Genomic DNA, 19,120 nt, shown 5'->3' on the forward strand with positions numbered 1-19,120 from the left:
TGTTTTTCTTTTAATTTTTAATAAATATTTTCATCACGAGGAAGAAATTATGTGCCCATATGCTTTTTTCCAACAAATGAAATACATATAAAGAATGATACTTAGTACATATTGTTTGAAATACGTGTTTCATCCTGACTTCTGTTTTAAATTTTCATTAGGACATGTGACTGTTTTAAGTTTTTCTCAGCGGAGTTCTAACTGGAAGACTTTCCAGCTTCATAAGCCTTTCTACTTCCAGTGAGACTCTTAAGTAGGAGCAGAAAGTGGAAACTATTACCCATTGGCTGCTCATTGTACAAATCTTTTGCTTTTTGTCGTCTTTGAAATTTATATCTTTTTTATGCCCAGGGCTAATGTGACAAGGTCAAATGGTATTAGGTTTTCACTAATGTCCTTTGTCTTTCTGGTTTGAATTTTCTTAGAAAAAATATACACAGAATGTCAGTAAAAGGAAAAGTTCTAGAGGTTAAAATAAAAACGATTCTACTATTAGGTTTCTACCATCCTAATGGTGAATAAATAGCCAGTTTTCTTGATTAAAATTTCCAAAAAGGAACATGATTCTAAAAGCATGGTTATCTGAAAAGACAAAATTTCGATATTATGAAAAATATGTGGTCAAACCAAATATTTCTTCACCTGAAGAAATACTTTATTTTTGCAAAGGGAATTTTTATTTTTAATTCTAAAACTTTATTGGTTATTTTTAGTTAATATCTTCATATAACCTATATGTTACCAAATATTGCCATATAACTTATTGGTTAAAAACATGAGATATTCTGAAAAAAGAGAAAAGCTCATTATCTATTAATCTTTCAAAATCCTTTTAGTAGGAGGGTAAAGATTTAGCATTAGAAATATACTAACGGTAAAAAAGAAATAAGATTTTTCTTTTAATAAATACATTTATTATAATTGTATTTTCACTTAAATAACTTAAATTTCTTACTTGTAGTAATGATCTAGAATGCCTGAATAGGAAATGTCATAAAATTAGGACTTGAATGCACTAATTACGTATTGACAAAGTTTTAAGTTTCTTTTTTCAGTGTACATGTGACATTTCAGTAAATTTTGTATTAAAGAGTGTGTGTACAAATAATGAACTGTATATGCAAATGTAATGGCCAATATTTGATCACTTTTTCTTTTATTACTTTGGATTTTTCCCCTGGAAATTGTTTTTAAGAAGCAGTGCTGTATAGGTAGTGTAAATAGTAATATTGTGCTTAGGACTGGCTACAATCAGAGAGGTCTTCCAGACTCCTTATTTAGTCTATTTTATCATCAGTAGCATCTTCTGTCTCTCTTCTAATGCAGAACAGGATAATACAAGAGAGGAGTTAATGTCAGTACAAGGGTTGGCTTTGTGCCATGAGGCTTCCAGTCACAGTATTATCCTGTAAGCTTCTGATCTTAGAATAATAGTAAGTTTTTTTTTTCCTACCATGGCAGGGTGTTGGTAGAAATAAAGATGTAAAAATCTCTGCCAGGTAAACTGGAGGGACAATATAAAAAAAACCAAGAAAGTAGAAGTGGAAACTTATGCATACTTTTTTGCTTTTTTGTACCAGAAATACTCATTTAGTGGAAGTATATTTTGAACATATATGGATTAGTTCAGAAGACTTTTGTATTTGTGATGAGAATATATTTTATACAAAGTATTTTTTATCTTGTTTAAAGATTTAGATGAACTAGCTTAACTTTTATTGCCAAATAGCTAGGGTAATGTGATGTTATGTAACAAAGTAAGTGTAAACTTGTCTTAGTTGGAAATGTAAATCAAACTAAAATTAATTTTCCCTTCATAGCTTTTGTTACCAATACAGTGAATATTTTCAGTATCACTTATGTTCCTTGTTTGAATATGAGGTATTAATGACAACTGTATCTTAGAAAATGATAGAAACTTTTAAAAGTAGGAGAAAAGTTTATTATTATTAGAATTTGAGCATGCTTGTTTTAATAATGAGTATTAATTTTAAAAATTAGTATATTTCTGCCAAATTTAACTCTATTCTATCAATAGAAAACAGTTTCTATTATGTGTTCCTTAAATGCATATTTCCAATTTAAAAATAACCCCAGTGTAACCTTGTGCACTTACAGGACTTATAATACTTTTAATCTAGTAAACGAAACCTTTTTAAAATTAGAAACAAAACTAGTGACTCTAATTAAAGTTATATTGTTAAAAAGTAAAAATACATATTTTTTATGTTTTTACCTCTTAATGGTTTGTTAAATGTTTGAGCCAGAAAAAAAATACATAGAAAATATGAATTCTGTGTAAATTTGGCCATATGCAAAGATAAAACAAAACAATAACAACAAAAAACCCATTTATTTTTATTTAAATACCAAGTACACATTAAGCTTCATGATAATTATGATTGATACTAGCAATTCCATGATAACTTCTCTTTAGAAATAAATATAAATCTTTCATTATAGAATAAATACTTAGAATCTTATAATTACTGCATTTTTAATAAGTACTGTTAGTAAAGATTATATTATTGTATTCTATTGTGAAAATGCAATTGTATATAGTTATACATTTCTGCCAAATTTATAATTTATAACATTATATAATTGTGTTATATAAATATATTATTATATAATTACATCAATAATATTAAGAACATTCCAATTTAAAATTTTTATAAATTCCATTTTGGTTTTCAGCTTGACAAAAATCATACCACTTTTTCATTTTGTTTCTTTGGAAAAACTAGATGTCAGCAACAATTGTCTTTCTGGTAAGTTTATAGTAATATGTAATTGTTTTTTAAATAATAGGCTTTTGAGTTTCTGTTCCAAGTATGGTAAGGCATTGTTTTGGGTAGATGAGTTAATGGCATTTACAAATAACATATCTATACAAAATGGTGTAGAGGAGGAAAAATTTCCTCTACCTTCTCAGGCTAAGCCTGAGAATTAAACTGATGTAAGTCAGATAAACAGAAAAAGAGAATACAAGTTTTAATTGTTTTTTTTTTTTTTTTTTTTTTACATGTACATGGGAGTTCTCACAAGAAAATAAAGACCCCAAGAAGCAATTAGAGTTGAACTTACATAGTGAGCTGGACAAAGAGTAGTAAATTGTGAAAATGTGAAGAGGCAGAGGGGCTGGGGCTAAGGTAGTTAATTGGATGGAAAAGTGACTAGGAAACAAAGGCTAGTTTAACAGGTTTGTTTGTATACATATCTCTTGGCCTGGACTTCCTGTCCTTGTGATAAGAATGTCCCTTTGCTTCTGGTATAGGTCGAATATCTTTCACACAGGAATTTAATATCCTGCTTTGAAGAAAAAGAAGGAAGGTCAGAGGGCCTTTGCATCTGCTCTTTTCTAAGTGCCTTTAACTCAAAATAGTCAAAATGCCAGAATGGCGTACTGAGGTGCTGTGTATTCTAAACTCCTTCAAATGTGTGGTGAAATAATTTAATTAAAAAGTTCTCCCCACTTTTAAATTTGGTTATTTGCCTTTTATTGATTTGAATATATTGTTTATATATTCTGGGTGAAATTCTTTGTCAGACATGTTTTGTGGATGTTTCTCCCAGTCCCTCTTTTACCTATTAATTTTGTTAATGATATCTTTAGATGAGCAGAAGTTTTCAATTTTGGTGAAACTTTATTATATTTAATAGTTTTTGCTCTCTGTGTCCTTTGTAGTATTTTTCTACCTCCAGATTGAGATGATTTTCTATGCTTTCTTACTTTCTTATAAGAAAGTAAGAAGTCTTGTACTATAAGTTTTTACTTTTCGGTCTGTGATCCACCTCAAATTAATTTTTATGAAAGGTTTGAAGTAGAGGATGAGTTCAGTTTTTAATATGGATATTTAGTTAACCGTTCCAGCAACATTTGTTGAATGAACTATTTTCATCATTGAATGACTTTGATGTCTTTGTCAAAAAATTGATTTACATTTTGCCTATGTTGGGATGTGTCCCTATTAACTGATTTTCTCTTAATGATAAGTCATATTTTCCTATTTCTTTTTATATCCAATAATTTTTAACTGTATGTTGAACATTGTTCGTAGTACAGTTTGCTGAGTCTGGCTGTTGTTGTCTTCCTTTTAAAGGGTATTAAGTGTAATTCTGGCAGGCAGTTAAAGTATTGGTGGATAATTTTGTTGCTGTCAGCCTTAATTTCATTCCCTCCTAGGACAAGTCATTTTAGTTTTCAACTGTCAGTGCATGTCCCTACCCCAGGGCATTGTCTTCACTCCTAATGCATGGTCTTTCTGGATTTTAGCTGAATCTCTGAGCTATTCAATTGAGTCTCATCTGACGGGGCTGAAATTCCAATGCCTTTCACTGCTGCATGAACTATAATGTCATCATTCGGCTCTTAGCCTGATAGCAGGTTATCTCTGCTAGGTTTATCAGAGTGTTGCCCTGCCTGTAACTCCTAGCACTCCAAGGACCTGTGGCAAATCCTCACATAGACTTCTTCCCCCAATTTCCTCCCCCCAACATATGCACACACAGCTTCTTCTCGGAACTTTTCACCATAAATTCCAGCTTCACATCGAAACTTTGCCTCCTCATTCAGCAAAACAGCCTCTTTGCTTGGTTTCCACTTTCTTGCTCTAAGGTAAAATGCATTTAGGCAGAAAACCATTGTGATTGTCAGCTCACCATGTGTGTTTCCCTTTTCTCTGAGTGAGGCTTAAAAACAGGGGCTTCATGTTTATTGCTCAGTTTTATGATTGTTTTCTGTGGGAGAGTAATTCTGGTATAAATTACTCTTAATGTATCCTAGATTGACCTACTATTTTTACTTTTGAAAGTATAAATATAATTCTGTTTAGGCATACGTTCCATTTTACCACTATCCCATTACTTTTGATTTTACTTTTTTTAGATTTTGTATTTACAATCTGGGGCAAACTGCTCTAAGCCCTTTACATACATTATCTCATTTAATCCTCACCCTATGAGATAGAGATGAACCTGAATCATCAAGCAGTTGTATGATTTGCATAAATTCACACAGTGGCTAAATGGTAGAAATATGTTTTTTTTTTTAACATCTTTATTGGAGTATAATTGCTTTACAATGGTGCGTTAGTTTCTGCTTTATAACAAAGTGAATCAGTTATACATATACGTATGTTCCCATATCTCTTCCCTCTTGCGTCTCCCTCCCTCCCACCCTCCCTATCCCACCCCTCTAGGTGGTCACAAAGCACCAAGCTGATCTCCCTGTGCTATGCGACTGCTTCCCACTAGCTATCTCTTTTACATTTGGTAGTGTATATATGTCCATGCCACTCTCTCACCCTGTCACATCTTACCCTTCCCCCTCCCCATATCTCCAAGTCCATTATCTAGTAGGTCTGTGTCTTTATTCCCGTCTTGCCGCTAGGTTCTTCATGACCTTTTTTTTTTTTTTTTCCTTAGATTCCATATATATGTGTTAGCATACTGTATTTGTTTTTCTCTTTCTGACTTACTTCACTCTGTATGACAGACTCTAACTCCATCCACCTCACTACAAATACCTCCATTTCATTTCTTTTTATGGCTGAGTAATATTCCATTGTATATATGTGCCACATCTTCTTTATCCATTCATCCGCTGATGGACACTTAGGTTGCTTCCATGTCCTGGCTATTGTAAATAGAGCTGCAATGAACATTTTGGTACATGACTCTTCTTGAGTTATGGTTTTCTCAGGGTATATGCCCAGTAGTGGGATTGCTGGGTCGTATGGTAGTTCTATTTTTAGTTTTTGAAGGAACCTCCATACTGTTCTCCATAGTGGCTGTATCAATTTACTTTCCCACCAACAGTGCAAGAGGGTTCCCTTTTCTCCACACCCTCTCCAGCATTTATTGTTTCTAGATTTTTTGATGATGGCCATTCTGACCGGTGTGAGATGATATCTCATTGTAGTTTTGATTTGCATTTCTCTAATGATTAATGATGTTGAGCATTCTTTCATGTGTCTGTTGGCAATCTGTATATCTTCTTTGGAGAAATGTCTATTTAGGTCTTCTGCCCATTTTTGGGTTGGGTTCTTAGTTTTTTTGTTATTGAGCTGCTTGTAAATCTTGGAGATTAATCCTTTGTCAGTTGCTTCATTGGCAAATATTTTCTCCCATTCTGAGGGTTGTCTTTTGGTCTTGTTTATGGTTTCCTTTGCTGTGCAAAAGCTTTTAAGTTTCATTAGGTCCCATTTGTTTATTTGTGTTTTTATTTCCATTTCTCTAGGAGTTGGGTCAAAAAGGATCTTGCTGTGAGTTATGTCATAGAGTGTTCTGCCTACGTTTTCCTCTAAGAGTTTGATAATGTCTGGCCTTACATTTAGGTCTTTAATCCATTTTGAGTTTATTTTTGTGTATGGTGTTAGGGAGTGTTCTAATTTCATACTTTTACATGTACCTGTCCAGCTTTCCCAGCACCACTTATTGAAGAGGCTGTCTTTTCTCCACTGTATACGCTTGCCTCCTTTATCAAAGATAAGGTGACCATATGTGCGTGGGTTTATCTCTGGGCTTTCTATCCTGTTCCATTGATCTATGTTTCTGTTTTTGGGCCAGTACCAAACTGTCTTGATTACTGTAGCTTTGTAATATAGTCTGAAGTCAGGGAGCCTGATTCCTCCAGCTCCATTTTTCGTTCTCAAGATTGCTTAGGCTCTTCGGGGTCTTTTGTGTTTCCATACAAATTGTGAAATTTTTTGTTCTAGTTCTGTGAAAAATGCCAGTGGTAGTTTGATAGGGATTGCATTGAATCTGTAGATTGCTTTGGGTAGTAGAGTCATTTTCACGATGTTGATTCTTTCAATCCAAGAACATGGTATACCTCTCCATCTGTTTGTATCATCTTTAATTTCTTTCATCAGTGTCTTATAATTTTCTGCACACAGGTCTTTTGTCTCCTTAGGTAGGTTTATTCCTAGATGTTTTATTCTTTTTGTTGCAATGGTAAACGGGAGTGTTTTCTTAATTTCACTTTCAGATTTTTCATCATTAGTGTATAGGAATGCAGGAGACTTCTGTGCATTAATTTTGTATCCTGCTACTTTACCAAATGCATTGATTAGCTCTAGTAGTTTTCTGGTGGCATCTTTAGGATTCTCTATGTATAGTATCATGTCATCTGCAAACAGTGACAGCTTTACTTCTTCCTTTCCGATTTGGATTCCTTTTATTTCTTTTTCTTCTCTGATTGCTGTGGCTAACACTTCCAAAATTATGTTGAATAATAGTGGTGAGAGTGGGCAACCTTGTCTTGTTCCTGATCTTAGTGGAAATGGTTTCAGTTTTTCACCATTGAGGACAATGTTGGCTGTGGGTTTGTCATATATGGCCTTTATTATGTTGAGGAAGGTTCCCTCTATGCCTACTTTCTGCAGGGCTTTTATCATAAATGGGTGTTGAATTTTGTCGAAAGCTTTCTCTGCATCTATTGAGATGATCATATGGTTTTTCTCCTTCAATTTGTTAATATGGTGTATCACATTGATTGATTTGCATATATTGAAGAATCCTTGCATTCCTGGAATAAACCCCACTTGATCATGGTGTATGATCATTTTAATCTGCTGTTGGATTCTGTTTACTAGTATTTTGTTGAGGATTTTTGCATCTATATTCATCAGTGATATTGGCCTGTAGTTTTCTTTCTTTGTGACATCTTTGTCTGGTTTTGGTATCAGGGTGATGGTGGCCTCGTAGAATGAGTTGGGGAGTGTTCCTCCCTCTGCAATATTTTGGAAGAGTTTGAGAAGGATAGGTGTTAGCTCTTCTCTAAATGTTTGCTAGAATTCGCCTGTGAAGCCATCTGGTCCTGGGCTTTTGTTTGTTGGAAGATTTTTAATCACAGTTTCAATTGCAGTGCTTGTGATTGGTCTGTTCCTATTTTCTATTTCTTCCTGGTTCATTCTCAGCAGGTTGTGCATTTCTAAGAATTTGTCCATTTCTTCCAGGTTGTCCATTTTATTGGCATAGAGTTGCTTGTAGTAATCTCTCATGATCGTTTGTATTTCTGCAGTGTCATGGTTACTTCTCCTTTTTCATTTCTAATTCTATTGATTTGAGTCTTCTCCCTTTTTCTCTTGATGAGTCTGGATAATGGTTTATCAATTTTGTTTATCTTCTCAAAGAACCAGCTTTTAGTTTTTTAGTTTTATTGATCTTTGCTATTGTCTCCTTCATTTCTTTTTCATTTATTTGTGATCTGATCTTTATGATTTCTTTCCTTCTGCTAGCTTTGGGGTTTTTTTGTTCTTCTTTCTCTAATTGCTTTAGGTGCAAGGTTAGGTTGTTTATTCGAGATGTTTCGTGTTTCTTGATGTAGACTTGTATTGCTATAAACTTCCCTCTTAAAACTGCTTTTGCTGTATCCCATAGGTTTTGGGTCGTCGTGTCTCCATTGTCATTTGTTTCTAGGTATTTTTTGATTTCCCCTTTGATTTCTTCAGTTATCACTTCGTTATTAAGTAGCATATTGTGTAGCCTCCATGTGTTTGTATTTTTTACAGATCTTTTCCTGTAATTGATATCTAGTCTCATAGCGTTGTGGTCGGAAAAGATACTTGATACGACTTCAATTTTCTTAAATTTACCAAGGCTTGATTTGTGACCCAAGATATGATGTATCCTGGAGAATGTTCCATAAGCACTTGAGAAAAATGTGTATTCTGTTGTTTTTGGGTGAAATGTCCTATAAATATCAATTAAGTCCATCTTGTTTAATGTATCATTTAAAGCTTGTGTTTCCTTATTTATTTTCATTTTGGATGATCTGTCCATTGGTGAAAGTGGGGTGTTAAAGTCCCCTACTATGATTGTGTTGCTGTCGATTTCCCCTTTTATGGCTGTTAGTATTTGCCTTATGTATCGAGGTGCTCCTATGTTGGGTGCATAAATATTTACAATTGTTATACCTTCTTCTTGGATCGATCCCTTGATCATTATATAGTGTCCTTCTTTGTCTCTTGTAATAGTCTTTATTTTAAAGTCTATTTTGTCTGATATGAGAATTGCTACTCCAGCTTTCTTCTGATTTCCATTTGCATGAAATATCTTTTTCCATCCCCTCACTTTCAGTCCGTATGTGTCCCTAGGTCTGAAGTGGGTCTCTTGTAGACAACATATATATGGGTCTTGTTTTTGTATCCATTCAGCCAGTCTGTGTCTTTTGGTGGGAGCATTTAATCCATTTACATTTAAGGTAATTATCGATATGTATGTTCCTATTCCCATTTTCTTAAATGTTTTGGGTTTGTTTTTGTAGGTGTTTTCCTTCTCGTGTGTTTCTTGCCTAGAGAAGTTCCTTTAGCATTTGTTGTAAAGCTGGTTTGGTGGTGCTGAACTCTCTCAGCTTTTGCTTGTCTGTAAAGGTTTTAATTTCTCCATCAAATCTGAATGAGATCCTTGCTGGGTAGAGTAACCTTGGTTGTAGGTTTTTCTCCTTCATCACTTTAAGTATATCCTGCCACTCCCTTCTGGCTTGCAGAGTTTCTGCTGAAAGATCAGCTGTTAACCTTATGGGGATTCCCTTGTGTGTTATTTGTTGTTTTTCCCTTGCTGCTTTTGATATGTTTTCTTTATATTTAATTATTGATAGTTTGATTAATATGTGTCTTGGCGTGTTTCTCCTTGGATTTATCCAGTATGGGACTCTCTGTTCTTCCAGGACTTGATTAACTATTTCCTTTTCCAAGTTAAGGAAGTTTTCAACTATAATCTCTTCAAATATTTTCTCAGTCCCTTTCTTTTTCTCTTCTTCTTCTGGGACCCCTATAATTCGAATGTTGGTGCGTTTAATATTGTCCCAGAGGTCTCTGAGACTGTCCTCAGTTCTTTTCATTCTTTTTTCTTTATTCTGCTCTGCAGTAATTATTTCCACTATTTTATCTTCCAGGTCACTTATCATTTCTTTTGCCTCAGTTATTCTGCTATTGATCCCGTCTAGAGTATTTTTAATTTCATTTATTGTGTTTTTCATCGTTGCTTGGTTCCTCTTTAGTTCTTCTACGTCCTTGTTAAATGTTTCTTGCATTTTGTCTATTCTATTTCCAAGATTTTGGATCATCTTTACTGTCATGATTCTGAATTCTTTTTCAGGTAGACTGCCTATTTCCTCTTCATTTGTTAGGTCTGGTGTGTTTTGACCCTGCTCCTTCATCTGCTGTGTGTTTTTCTGTCTTCTCATTTTGCTTATCTTACTGTGTTTGTGGTCTCCTTTCCTCAGGCTGCAGGTTCGTAGTTCCCGTTGTTTTTCGTATCTGTCCCCAGTGGCTAAGGTTGGTTCAGTGGGTTGTGTAGGCTTCCTGGTGGAGGGGACTAGTGCCTGTGTTCTGGTGGATGAGGCTGGATCTTGTCTTTCTGGTGGGCACGTCCACGTCTGGTGGTGTGTTTTGGGGTGTCTGTGGCCTTATTATGATTTTAGGCAGCCTCTCTGCTAATGGATGGGGCTGTGTTCCTGTCTTGCTAGTTGTTTGGCATAGGGTGTCCAGCACTGTAGCTTGCTGGTCGTTGAGTGAAGCTGGGTCTTGATGTTGAGATGGAGATCTCTGAGAGATTTTCGCCGTTTGGTATTACATGGAGCTGGGAGGTCTCTTGTGGACCAGTGTCCTGAAGTTGGCTCTCCCATCTCAGAGGCACAGCCCTGATGCCTGGCTGGAGCACCAAGAGCCTTTCATCCATTCGGCTCCGAATAAAAGGGAGAAAAAATAGAAAGAAAGAGGATAAAATAAAATAAAATAAAATAAAGCTATTATAATAAAAAATAAGATAAAAATTATTAAGAAAAATTTATTAAGAAAGAAGATTTTTTAATTTTTAAAAATAAATTTATTAATTTTTTATAATAAAAATAAGAAAAAATTATTAAGAAAAAAATTTTTAAGTTTTTTAAAATAAAAAATAAAAAACTTACTAAGAAAAAAATTTTTTAATTTTTTAAAATAAAAAGTAAGGAAAATATTTATTAAGAAAAAAAATTTTTAAGTAAAAAAGCAAACAAACAAACAACAAAAAAACGGATGGACCGAACCCTAGGACAAATGGTGAAAGCAAAGCTATACAGACAAAATCTCACCCAGAAGCATACACATATACACTCACAAGGAAAGGAAAAGGGGAAAAATTAATATATCCTGCTCCCAAAGTCCACCTCCTGAATTTGGGATGATTCGTTGTCTATTCAGGTATTCAACAGATGCAGGTACATCAAGTTGTTTGTGGAGCTTTAATCCGCTGCTTCTGAGGCTGCTGGGAGATATTTCCCTTTCTCTTCTTTGTTCGCACAGCTCCCGGGGTTCAGCTTTGGATTTGGACCTGCCTCTGCGTGTAGGTCGCCTGAGGGCGTCTGTTCTTCGCTCACACAGGACGGGGTTAAAGGAGCAGCTGACGCTGGGGCTCTGGCTCACTCAGGCGGGGGAGAGGGAAGGGTACGGATGTGGGGCGAGCCTGCGGCGGCAGAGGCCGGCATGACGTTGCAGCAGCCTGAGGCACACCGTGCGTCCTCCCGGGGAAGTTGTCCCTGGATCACGGGAGCCTGGCAGTGGCGGGCTGCACAGGCTCCCGGGAAGGGCGGTGTGGAGAGTGACCTGTGCTCGCACACAGGCTTCTTGGTGGCGGCAGCAGCAGCCTTAGCGTCTCATGCCCGTCTCTGGGATCCACGCTGATAGCCACGGCTCGCGCCCGTCTCTGGAGCTCGTTTAGGCGGCGCTCTGAATCCCCTCTCCTTGCACCCCGGAAAACAAAGAGGCAAGAAAAAGTCTCTTGCCTGTTCGGCAGCTCCATACCTTTTCCCGGACTTCCTCCCTGCCAGCTGTGGCGCACTAACCCCTTCAGTCTGTGTTCACACAGCCAACCCCAGTCCTCTCCCTGCGATCCAACCGAAGCCCGAGCCTCAGCTCCTAACCCCCGCCCGCCCCGGCGGGTGAGCAGACAAGCCTCTCGGGCTGGTGAGTGCTGGTCGGCACCGATCCTCCGTGCGGGAATCTCTCCGCTTTGCCCTCCGCACCCCTGTGGCTGCGCTCTCCTCCGCAGCTCCGAAGCTTCCCCCCTCTGCCACCTGCAGTCTCTTCCCGCGAAGGGGCTTCCTAGTATGTGGAAACCTTTCCTGCTTCACAGCTCCCTCCCACTGGTGCAGGTCCCATCCCTATTCTTTTGTCTCTGTTATTTCTTTTTTTCTTTTGCCCTACCCAAGTACGTGGGGAGTTTCTTGCCTTTTGGGAGGTCTGACGTCTTCTGCCAGCGTTCAGTGGGTGTTCTGTAGGAGCAGTTCCACGTGTAGATGTATTTCTAATGTATCTGTGGGAAGGAAGGTGATCTCCGCGTCTTACTCTTCCGCCATCTTGCCCAGGCCCCTAGAAATATGTATTTTGACAGCAGAGTCTAGGTTCTTAATATGGTCTCCTTTTAAAAGCATATCATATTCTGCAAAATAAATATTTTTGTTTGCCTTTCTTTAATAGCTAACACATAAATAAAATGGTCATTGATTTATGATTATTTTTCTTTATCTGTGATAACTTTCATAATACTTTTTATTGTTTATTTTCTATAGATCTTACAAGTGCCCTAAGGTGGTTTGCTGCATGCTTTTCTCTCCATGAATTGTCTCTCACTGGAAACCCACTTCTTCAAGAAATAAACTGGAGGTAAAGAAACAATGTTGCACCCTATGTACATACTTTATTATAGTTGCAGTTAACACAGTTTGATGAAAATTGTTCTGTGTATCCTAATTACTTGGGGAAAGTTAGTAAAAAATAATTTAAAAGTTATTCAAAACAAAACAGTTTTGTAAAAATAGTTTAAAAAATATCTTCTACCTAAAATAATTATTGTACATGTATGAACTAATGCAAATTTGAAATGATAATTTTGATCGATACCATGGATTATGTGACACTTTTAGTATGATGTCAATTTAGGTTTTGTGTTTATAGAAAAGACATTTGGTGGGAATTACTTTTTGAGTCATCTAAATCCCATAGCTTGCTATTAAAAATTATTTCCTTTCTGCCAGTAATTTGATTTTGTTTTATTTTCTTAAAAGAGAAGGTTTGTGTCTGTAAATGTATGTATTATAAGTATATGTGAATTCGTGCCTCTATTTGGAATATTGCAGTACCTAGATGTAAATGAAAAAAAAATTGTGATTTTTTTTTAAACTTTTTTTTTAAAGATTTAATTTTATTTATTTTTGGCTGCATTGGGTCTTCATTGCTGCATGTGGGCTTTCTCTAGTTGCAGCAAGCGGGGACTACTCTTTGTTACAGTGTGCGGGCTTCTCCTTGCAGTGGCTTCTCTTGTTGCGGAGCACGGGCTCTACGTGCCCAGGATTCAGTAGTTATGGTACATGGGCTTAGTTGCTCCATGGCGTGTGGGATCTTTCTGGACCAGGGGTTGAACCCGTGTCCCTTGCTTGCATTGGCAGGTGGATTCTTATCCACTGAGCCACCAGGGAAGTCCCTTGATTGTTTTTTTTTTTAATTTAATTTTATTTATTTTTTTCTACAGCAGGTTCTTATTAGTCATCAATTTTATACACAACAGTGTATACATGTCAATCCCAATCTCCCAATTCATCACACCACCACCCCCGCCCCCCCACCACTTCCCCCTCTAGGTGTCCATACGTTTGTTCTCTGCATCTGTGTCTCCATTTCTGCCCTGCAAACCGGTTCATCTGTACCATTTTTCTAGGTTCCACATACATGCGTTAATATACGATACTTGTTTTTCTCTTTTTGACTTACTTCACTCTGTATGACAGTCTCTAGATCCATCCACGTCTCTACAAATGACTCAATTTCATTCCTTTTTATGGCTGAGTAATACTCCATCGTATATATGTACCACATCTTCTTTATCCATTCATCTGTCGATGGGCATTTAGGTTGTTTCCATGTCCTGGCTATTGTAAATAGTGCTGCAATGAACATAGGGGTGCATGTGTCTTTTTGAATTATGGTTTTCTCTGGGTATACGCCCAGTAGTGGGATTGCTGGGTCATATGGTAATTCTATTTTAAGTTTTTTAAGGAACCTCCATACTGTTCTCCCTAGTGGCTGTATCAATTTACATTCCCAACAACAGTGCAAGAGGGTTCCCTTTTCTCCACACCGTCTCCAGCATTTGTTGTTTGTAGATTTTCTGATGATCCCCATTCGAACTGGTGTGAGGTGATTCCTCATTGTAGTTTTGATTTGCATTTCTCTAATAATTAGTGATGTTGAGCAGCTTTTCATGTGCTTCTTGGCCATCTGTATGTCTTCTCTGGAGAAATGTCTATCTAGGTCTTCTGCCCATTTTTGGATTGGGTTGTTTGTTTTTTTAATATCGAGCTGCATGAGCCGTTTATATATTTTGGAGAGTAATCCTTTGTCCGTTGATTCGTTTGCAAATATTTTCTCCCATTCTCAGGGTTGTCTTTTCGTCTTGTTTATGGTTTCCTTTGCTGTGCAAAAGCTTTTAAGTTTCATTAGGTCCCATTTGTTTATTTTTGTTTTTATTTCCATTAATCTAGGAGGTGGATCAAAAAAGATCTTGCTGTGATTTATGTCAGAGTGTTCTTCCGAAGATTTCCTCTAAGAATTTTATAGTGTCCGGACTTACATTTAGGTCTCTAATCCATTTTGAGTTTATTTTTCTGTATGGTGTTAGGGATTTTTCCAATTCCATTCTTTTCCATGTAGCTGTCCAGTTTTCCCAGCACCACGTATTGAAGAGACTGTCTTTTCTCCATTGTATATCCTTGCCTTCTTTGTCATAGATTAGTTGACCATAGGTGCGTGGGTTTATATCTGGGCTTTCTATGGTATTCCATTGATCTATATTTCTGTTTTTGTGCCAGTACCATATTGTCTTGATTACTGTAGCTTTGTAGTTTAGTCTGAAGTCAGGAAGTCTGATTCCTCCAGCTCCCTTTTTCTCCCTCAAGACTGCTTTGGCTATTCGGGGTCTTTTGTGTCTCCATACAAATTTTAAGATTTTTTTGTTCTAATTCTGTAAAAAATGCCATTGGTAATTTGGTAGGGATTGCATTGAATCTGTAGATTCCTTTGGGGAGTATAGTCATTCTCACAATATTGATTCTTCCAATCCAAGAACATGGTATATCTCTCCATCTGTTGGTATCATCTTTAATTTCATTCATCAGTGTCTTATAGTTTTCTGCATACAGGTCTTTTGTCTCCCTAGGTAGGTTTATTCCTAGGTATTTTATTCTTTTGGTTGCAATGGTAAATGGGAGTGTTTCCTTAATTTCTCTTTCAGATGTTTCATCATTAGTGTATAGGAATGCAAGAGATTTCTGTGCGTTAATTTTGTATCCTGCTACTTTACCAAATTCATCGATTAGCTCTAGTAGTTTTCTCGTGGCATTTTTAGGATTCTCTATGTATAGTATCATGTCATCTGCAAACAGTGACAGTTTTACTTCTTCTTTTCCAATTTGTATTCCTTTTATTTCTTTTTCTTCTTTGATTGCTGTGGCTAGGACTTCCAAACCTATGTTGAATAATAGTGGTGAGAATGGACATCCTTGTCTTGTTCCTGATCTTAGAGGAAATGCTTTCAGTTTTTCACCGTTGAGAATGATGTTTGCTGTGGGTTTCTCATATATGGCCTTTATGATGTTGAGGTAGGTTCCCTGTATGCCCACTTTCTGGAGAGTTTTTATCATAAATGGGTGTTGAATTTTGTCAAAAGCTTTTTCTGCATCTATTGAGATGATCATATGGTTTTTCTTCTTCAATTTGTTAATATGGTGTATCACATTGATTGATTTGCGTATACTGAAGCATCCTTACATCCCTGAGATAAATCCCCCTTGATCATGGTGTATGGTCCTTTTAATGTGTTGTTGGATTCTGGTTTTGTTTTTTTTTTTTCAGTTTTACATGTATATTCATCAGTGATATTGGTCTGTAATTTTCTTTTTTTGTAGTATCTTTGTCTGGTTTTGGTATCAGGGTGATGGTGGCCTCATAGAATGAGTTTGAGAGTGTTCCTTCCTCTGCAGTTTTTTGGAAGAGTTTGAGAAGGATGGGTGTTAGCTCTTCTCTAAATGTTTGATAGAATTCACCTGTGAAGCCATGTGGTCCTGGACTTCTGTTTGTTGGAAGATTTTTAATCACACTTTCAATTTCATTACTTGTGATTAGTCTGTTCATATTTTCTATTTCTTCCTGCTTCAGTCTTGGAAGGTTATACCTTTCTAAGAATTTGTCCATTTCTTCCAGGTTTCCATTTTATTGGCATAGAGGAACTTGTGGTAGTCTCTTAGGATGCTTTGTATTTCTGTGGTGTCTGTTGTAACTTCTCCTTTTTCATTTCTAATTTTATTGATTTGAGTCCTCTCCCTCTTTTTCTTGATGAATCTGGCTAATGGTTTATCAATTTTGTTTATCTTCTCAAAGAACCAGCTTTTAGTTTTATTGATTTTTGCTATTGTCTTCTTTGTTTCTATTTCATTTATTTCTGCTCTGATCTTTATGATTTCTTTCCTTGTACTAACTTTGCGTTTTGTTTGTTCTTCTTTCTCTAGTTCCTTTAGGTGTACAGTTAGGTTGTTTATTTGAGATATTTGTTGTTTCTTGAGGTAGGATTGTATTGCCATAAACTTCCCTCTTAGAACTGCTTTTGCCTCATCCCATAGGTTTTGGATCATCGTGTTTTCATTGTAATTTGTCTCTAGGTATTTTTAAATTTCTGCTTTGATTTCTTCGGTGATCTCTTGTTTATTTAGTAACGTAATGTTTAGCCTCCACGTGTTTGTGTTTTTTACTTTTTTTCCCCTGTAATTGATTTCTAATCTCATAGCGTTGTGGTCAGAAAAGATGCTTGATATGATTTCAATTTTCTTAAATGTACTGAGGCTTGATTTGTGACCCAGGATGTGATCTATCCTGGAGAATGTTCCATGCGCACTTGAGAAGAAAGTGTAATCTGCTGTCTCTGGATGGAATGTCCTATAAATATCAATTAAATCTATTTGGTCTATTGTATCATTTAAAGCTTTTGTTTCCTTATTAATTTTCTGTTTGGATGATATCCCCTTTGGTGTAAGTGAGGTGTTAAGGTCCCCCACTATTACTGTGTTAGTGTCAATTTCCTCTTTTATAGCTGTTAGCAGTTGCCTTATGTATTGAGGTGCTCCTATGTTGGGTGCATATATATTTATAATTGTTATAGGTTCTTCTTGGATTGATCCCTTGATCATTATATAGTGTCCTCCTTGTCTCTTGTAACATTCTTTATTTTAACATCTATTTTATCTGACATGCGTATTGCTACTCCAGCTTACTTTTGATTTCCATTTGCATGGAATATCTTTTTCCATCCCCTCACTTTCAGTCTGTATGTGTCCCTAGGTCTGAAGTGGGTCTCTTTTAGACAGCATATATATGGGTCTTGTCTTTGTATCCATTCAGCGAGCCTGTGTCTTTTAGTTGGAGCATTTAATCCATTCACGTTTAAGGTAATTATCGATATGTATGTTCCTGTGACCATTTTCTGAATTGTTTTGGGTTTGTTTTTGTAAGTCCTTTTCTTCTCTTGTGTTTCCCACTTAGAGGAGTTCCTTTAGCATTTGCTATAGAGCTGGTTTGTTGGTGGTGAATTCTCTTAGCTTTTGCTTGTCTGTAAACCTTTTGATTTCTCTGTCGTATCTGAATGAGATCCTTGCCGGGTAGAGTAATCTTGGTGGTAGGTTCTTCCCTTTCATCACTTTAGATATATCATGCCACTCCCTTCTGGCTTGTAGAGTTTCTGCTGAGAAATCAGCTGTTAACCTTATGGGAGTTCCCTTGTATGTTATTTGTCTTTTTCCCTTGCTGCTTTCAATAATTTTTCTTTGTCTTTAGTTTTTACCAATTTGATTACTGTGTGTCTCGACGTGTTTCTCCTTGGGTTTATCCTGTATGGGACTCGTTGCGCTTCCTGGACTTGGGTGGCCATTTCCTTTCCCATGTTAGGGAAGTTTTCGACTATAATCTCTTCTAATATTTTCTCAGGTCCTTTCTCTCTCTCTTGTCCTTCTGGGACCCCTATAATGCGAATGTTGTTGCGTTTAATGTTGTCCCAGAGGTCTCTTAGGCTGTCTTGATTTCTTTTCATTCTTTTTTCTTTATTCTGTTCTGCAGCAGCGAATTCCATCATTCTGTCTTCCAGGTCACTTATCCGTTCTTTTCCCTCTGTTATTCTGCTATTGATTCCTTCTAGTGTAGTTTTCATTTCAGTTAGTGTATTGTTCTTCTCTGTTTGTTTGTTCTTTAATTCTTCTAGGTCTTTGTTAAACATTTCTTGCATCTTCTCGATCTTTGCCTCCACTCTTTTTCCGAGGTTCTGGATCATCTTCACTCTCATTATTCTGAATTCTTTTTCTGGAAGGTTGCCTATCTTCACTTCATTTAGTTGTTTTTCTGGGATTTTATCTTGTTCCTTCATCTGGTATGTAGCCCTCTGCCTTTTCATCTTGTCTGTCTTTCTGTGAATCTGGTTTTTGTTCCACAGGCTGCAGGATTGTAATTCTTGTTGCTTCTGCTCTGTGATTTTTTTTAAATGAATTTTCTTTTTAAAAAAATTCTTCAATCTGAAACTCTGAAATTATGCTAACACCATTTTCCCGAAGTTAAGCTTCATCTTTTTTTATAATCACATTTTTTGAAGTAATTTACCTATAATAAAATTTATCAATTTTGAGTATCAGTTTATGAGTATGAATATTGTGTGAAAACCACCACAATCAAGGTATTGAACATTTTTATCACCTTGAAAAATCACCTTATGCCCCTGGGTGGTCAGTCCCCTCTTCCAATTGTTTAAAAATGTCTCTCCACTGTCTTATGGCTTTCACTGTTTCTGATGAGAAATCTGTGAACATTCATGTCTTCATTCCTCTGTCTCTGAGTACTTTTAAGATTTTCCCTTCATCAGTGGTCTTCAGCAATTTGATTATAATGTGCTTTGGTTGCTTTTATATAGATTTACTCTGCTTAGGATTTTTTTGTTGTTTATTGGCTTAAGTTTTTTTAAATTAATGCATAGTTGATTTACCATGTTGTGTTAGTTGCAGGTGTACAGCAAAGTGATTCAGTTATGTGTGAGTGTGTGTATTCTT

The 19,120-nt window shown here is 36.3% G+C and overlaps 1 protein-coding gene across 1 annotated transcript in view; it reads left to right on the forward strand.

Annotated features, from left to right (window-relative positions):
* LRRIQ1 (leucine rich repeats and IQ motif containing 1) overlaps positions 1 to 19,120 on the forward strand; it is a 182,216-nt gene that overhangs the window by 47,832 nt on the left and 115,264 nt on the right. The window contains exons 12-13 of the mRNA XM_068561401.1: positions 2,698 to 2,771; positions 12,557 to 12,650. Coding sequence (XP_068417502.1) covers positions 2,698 to 2,771; positions 12,557 to 12,650 — 168 coding nt within the window. The remainder of the gene's footprint in view (positions 1 to 2,697; positions 2,772 to 12,556; positions 12,651 to 19,120) is intronic.

The sequence above is a fragment of the Eschrichtius robustus genome, chromosome 13, assembly GCF_028021215.1.
Source record: "Eschrichtius robustus isolate mEscRob2 chromosome 13, mEscRob2.pri, whole genome shotgun sequence".
Taxonomy (NCBI): Eukaryota; Metazoa; Chordata; class Mammalia; order Artiodactyla; family Eschrichtiidae; genus Eschrichtius; species Eschrichtius robustus.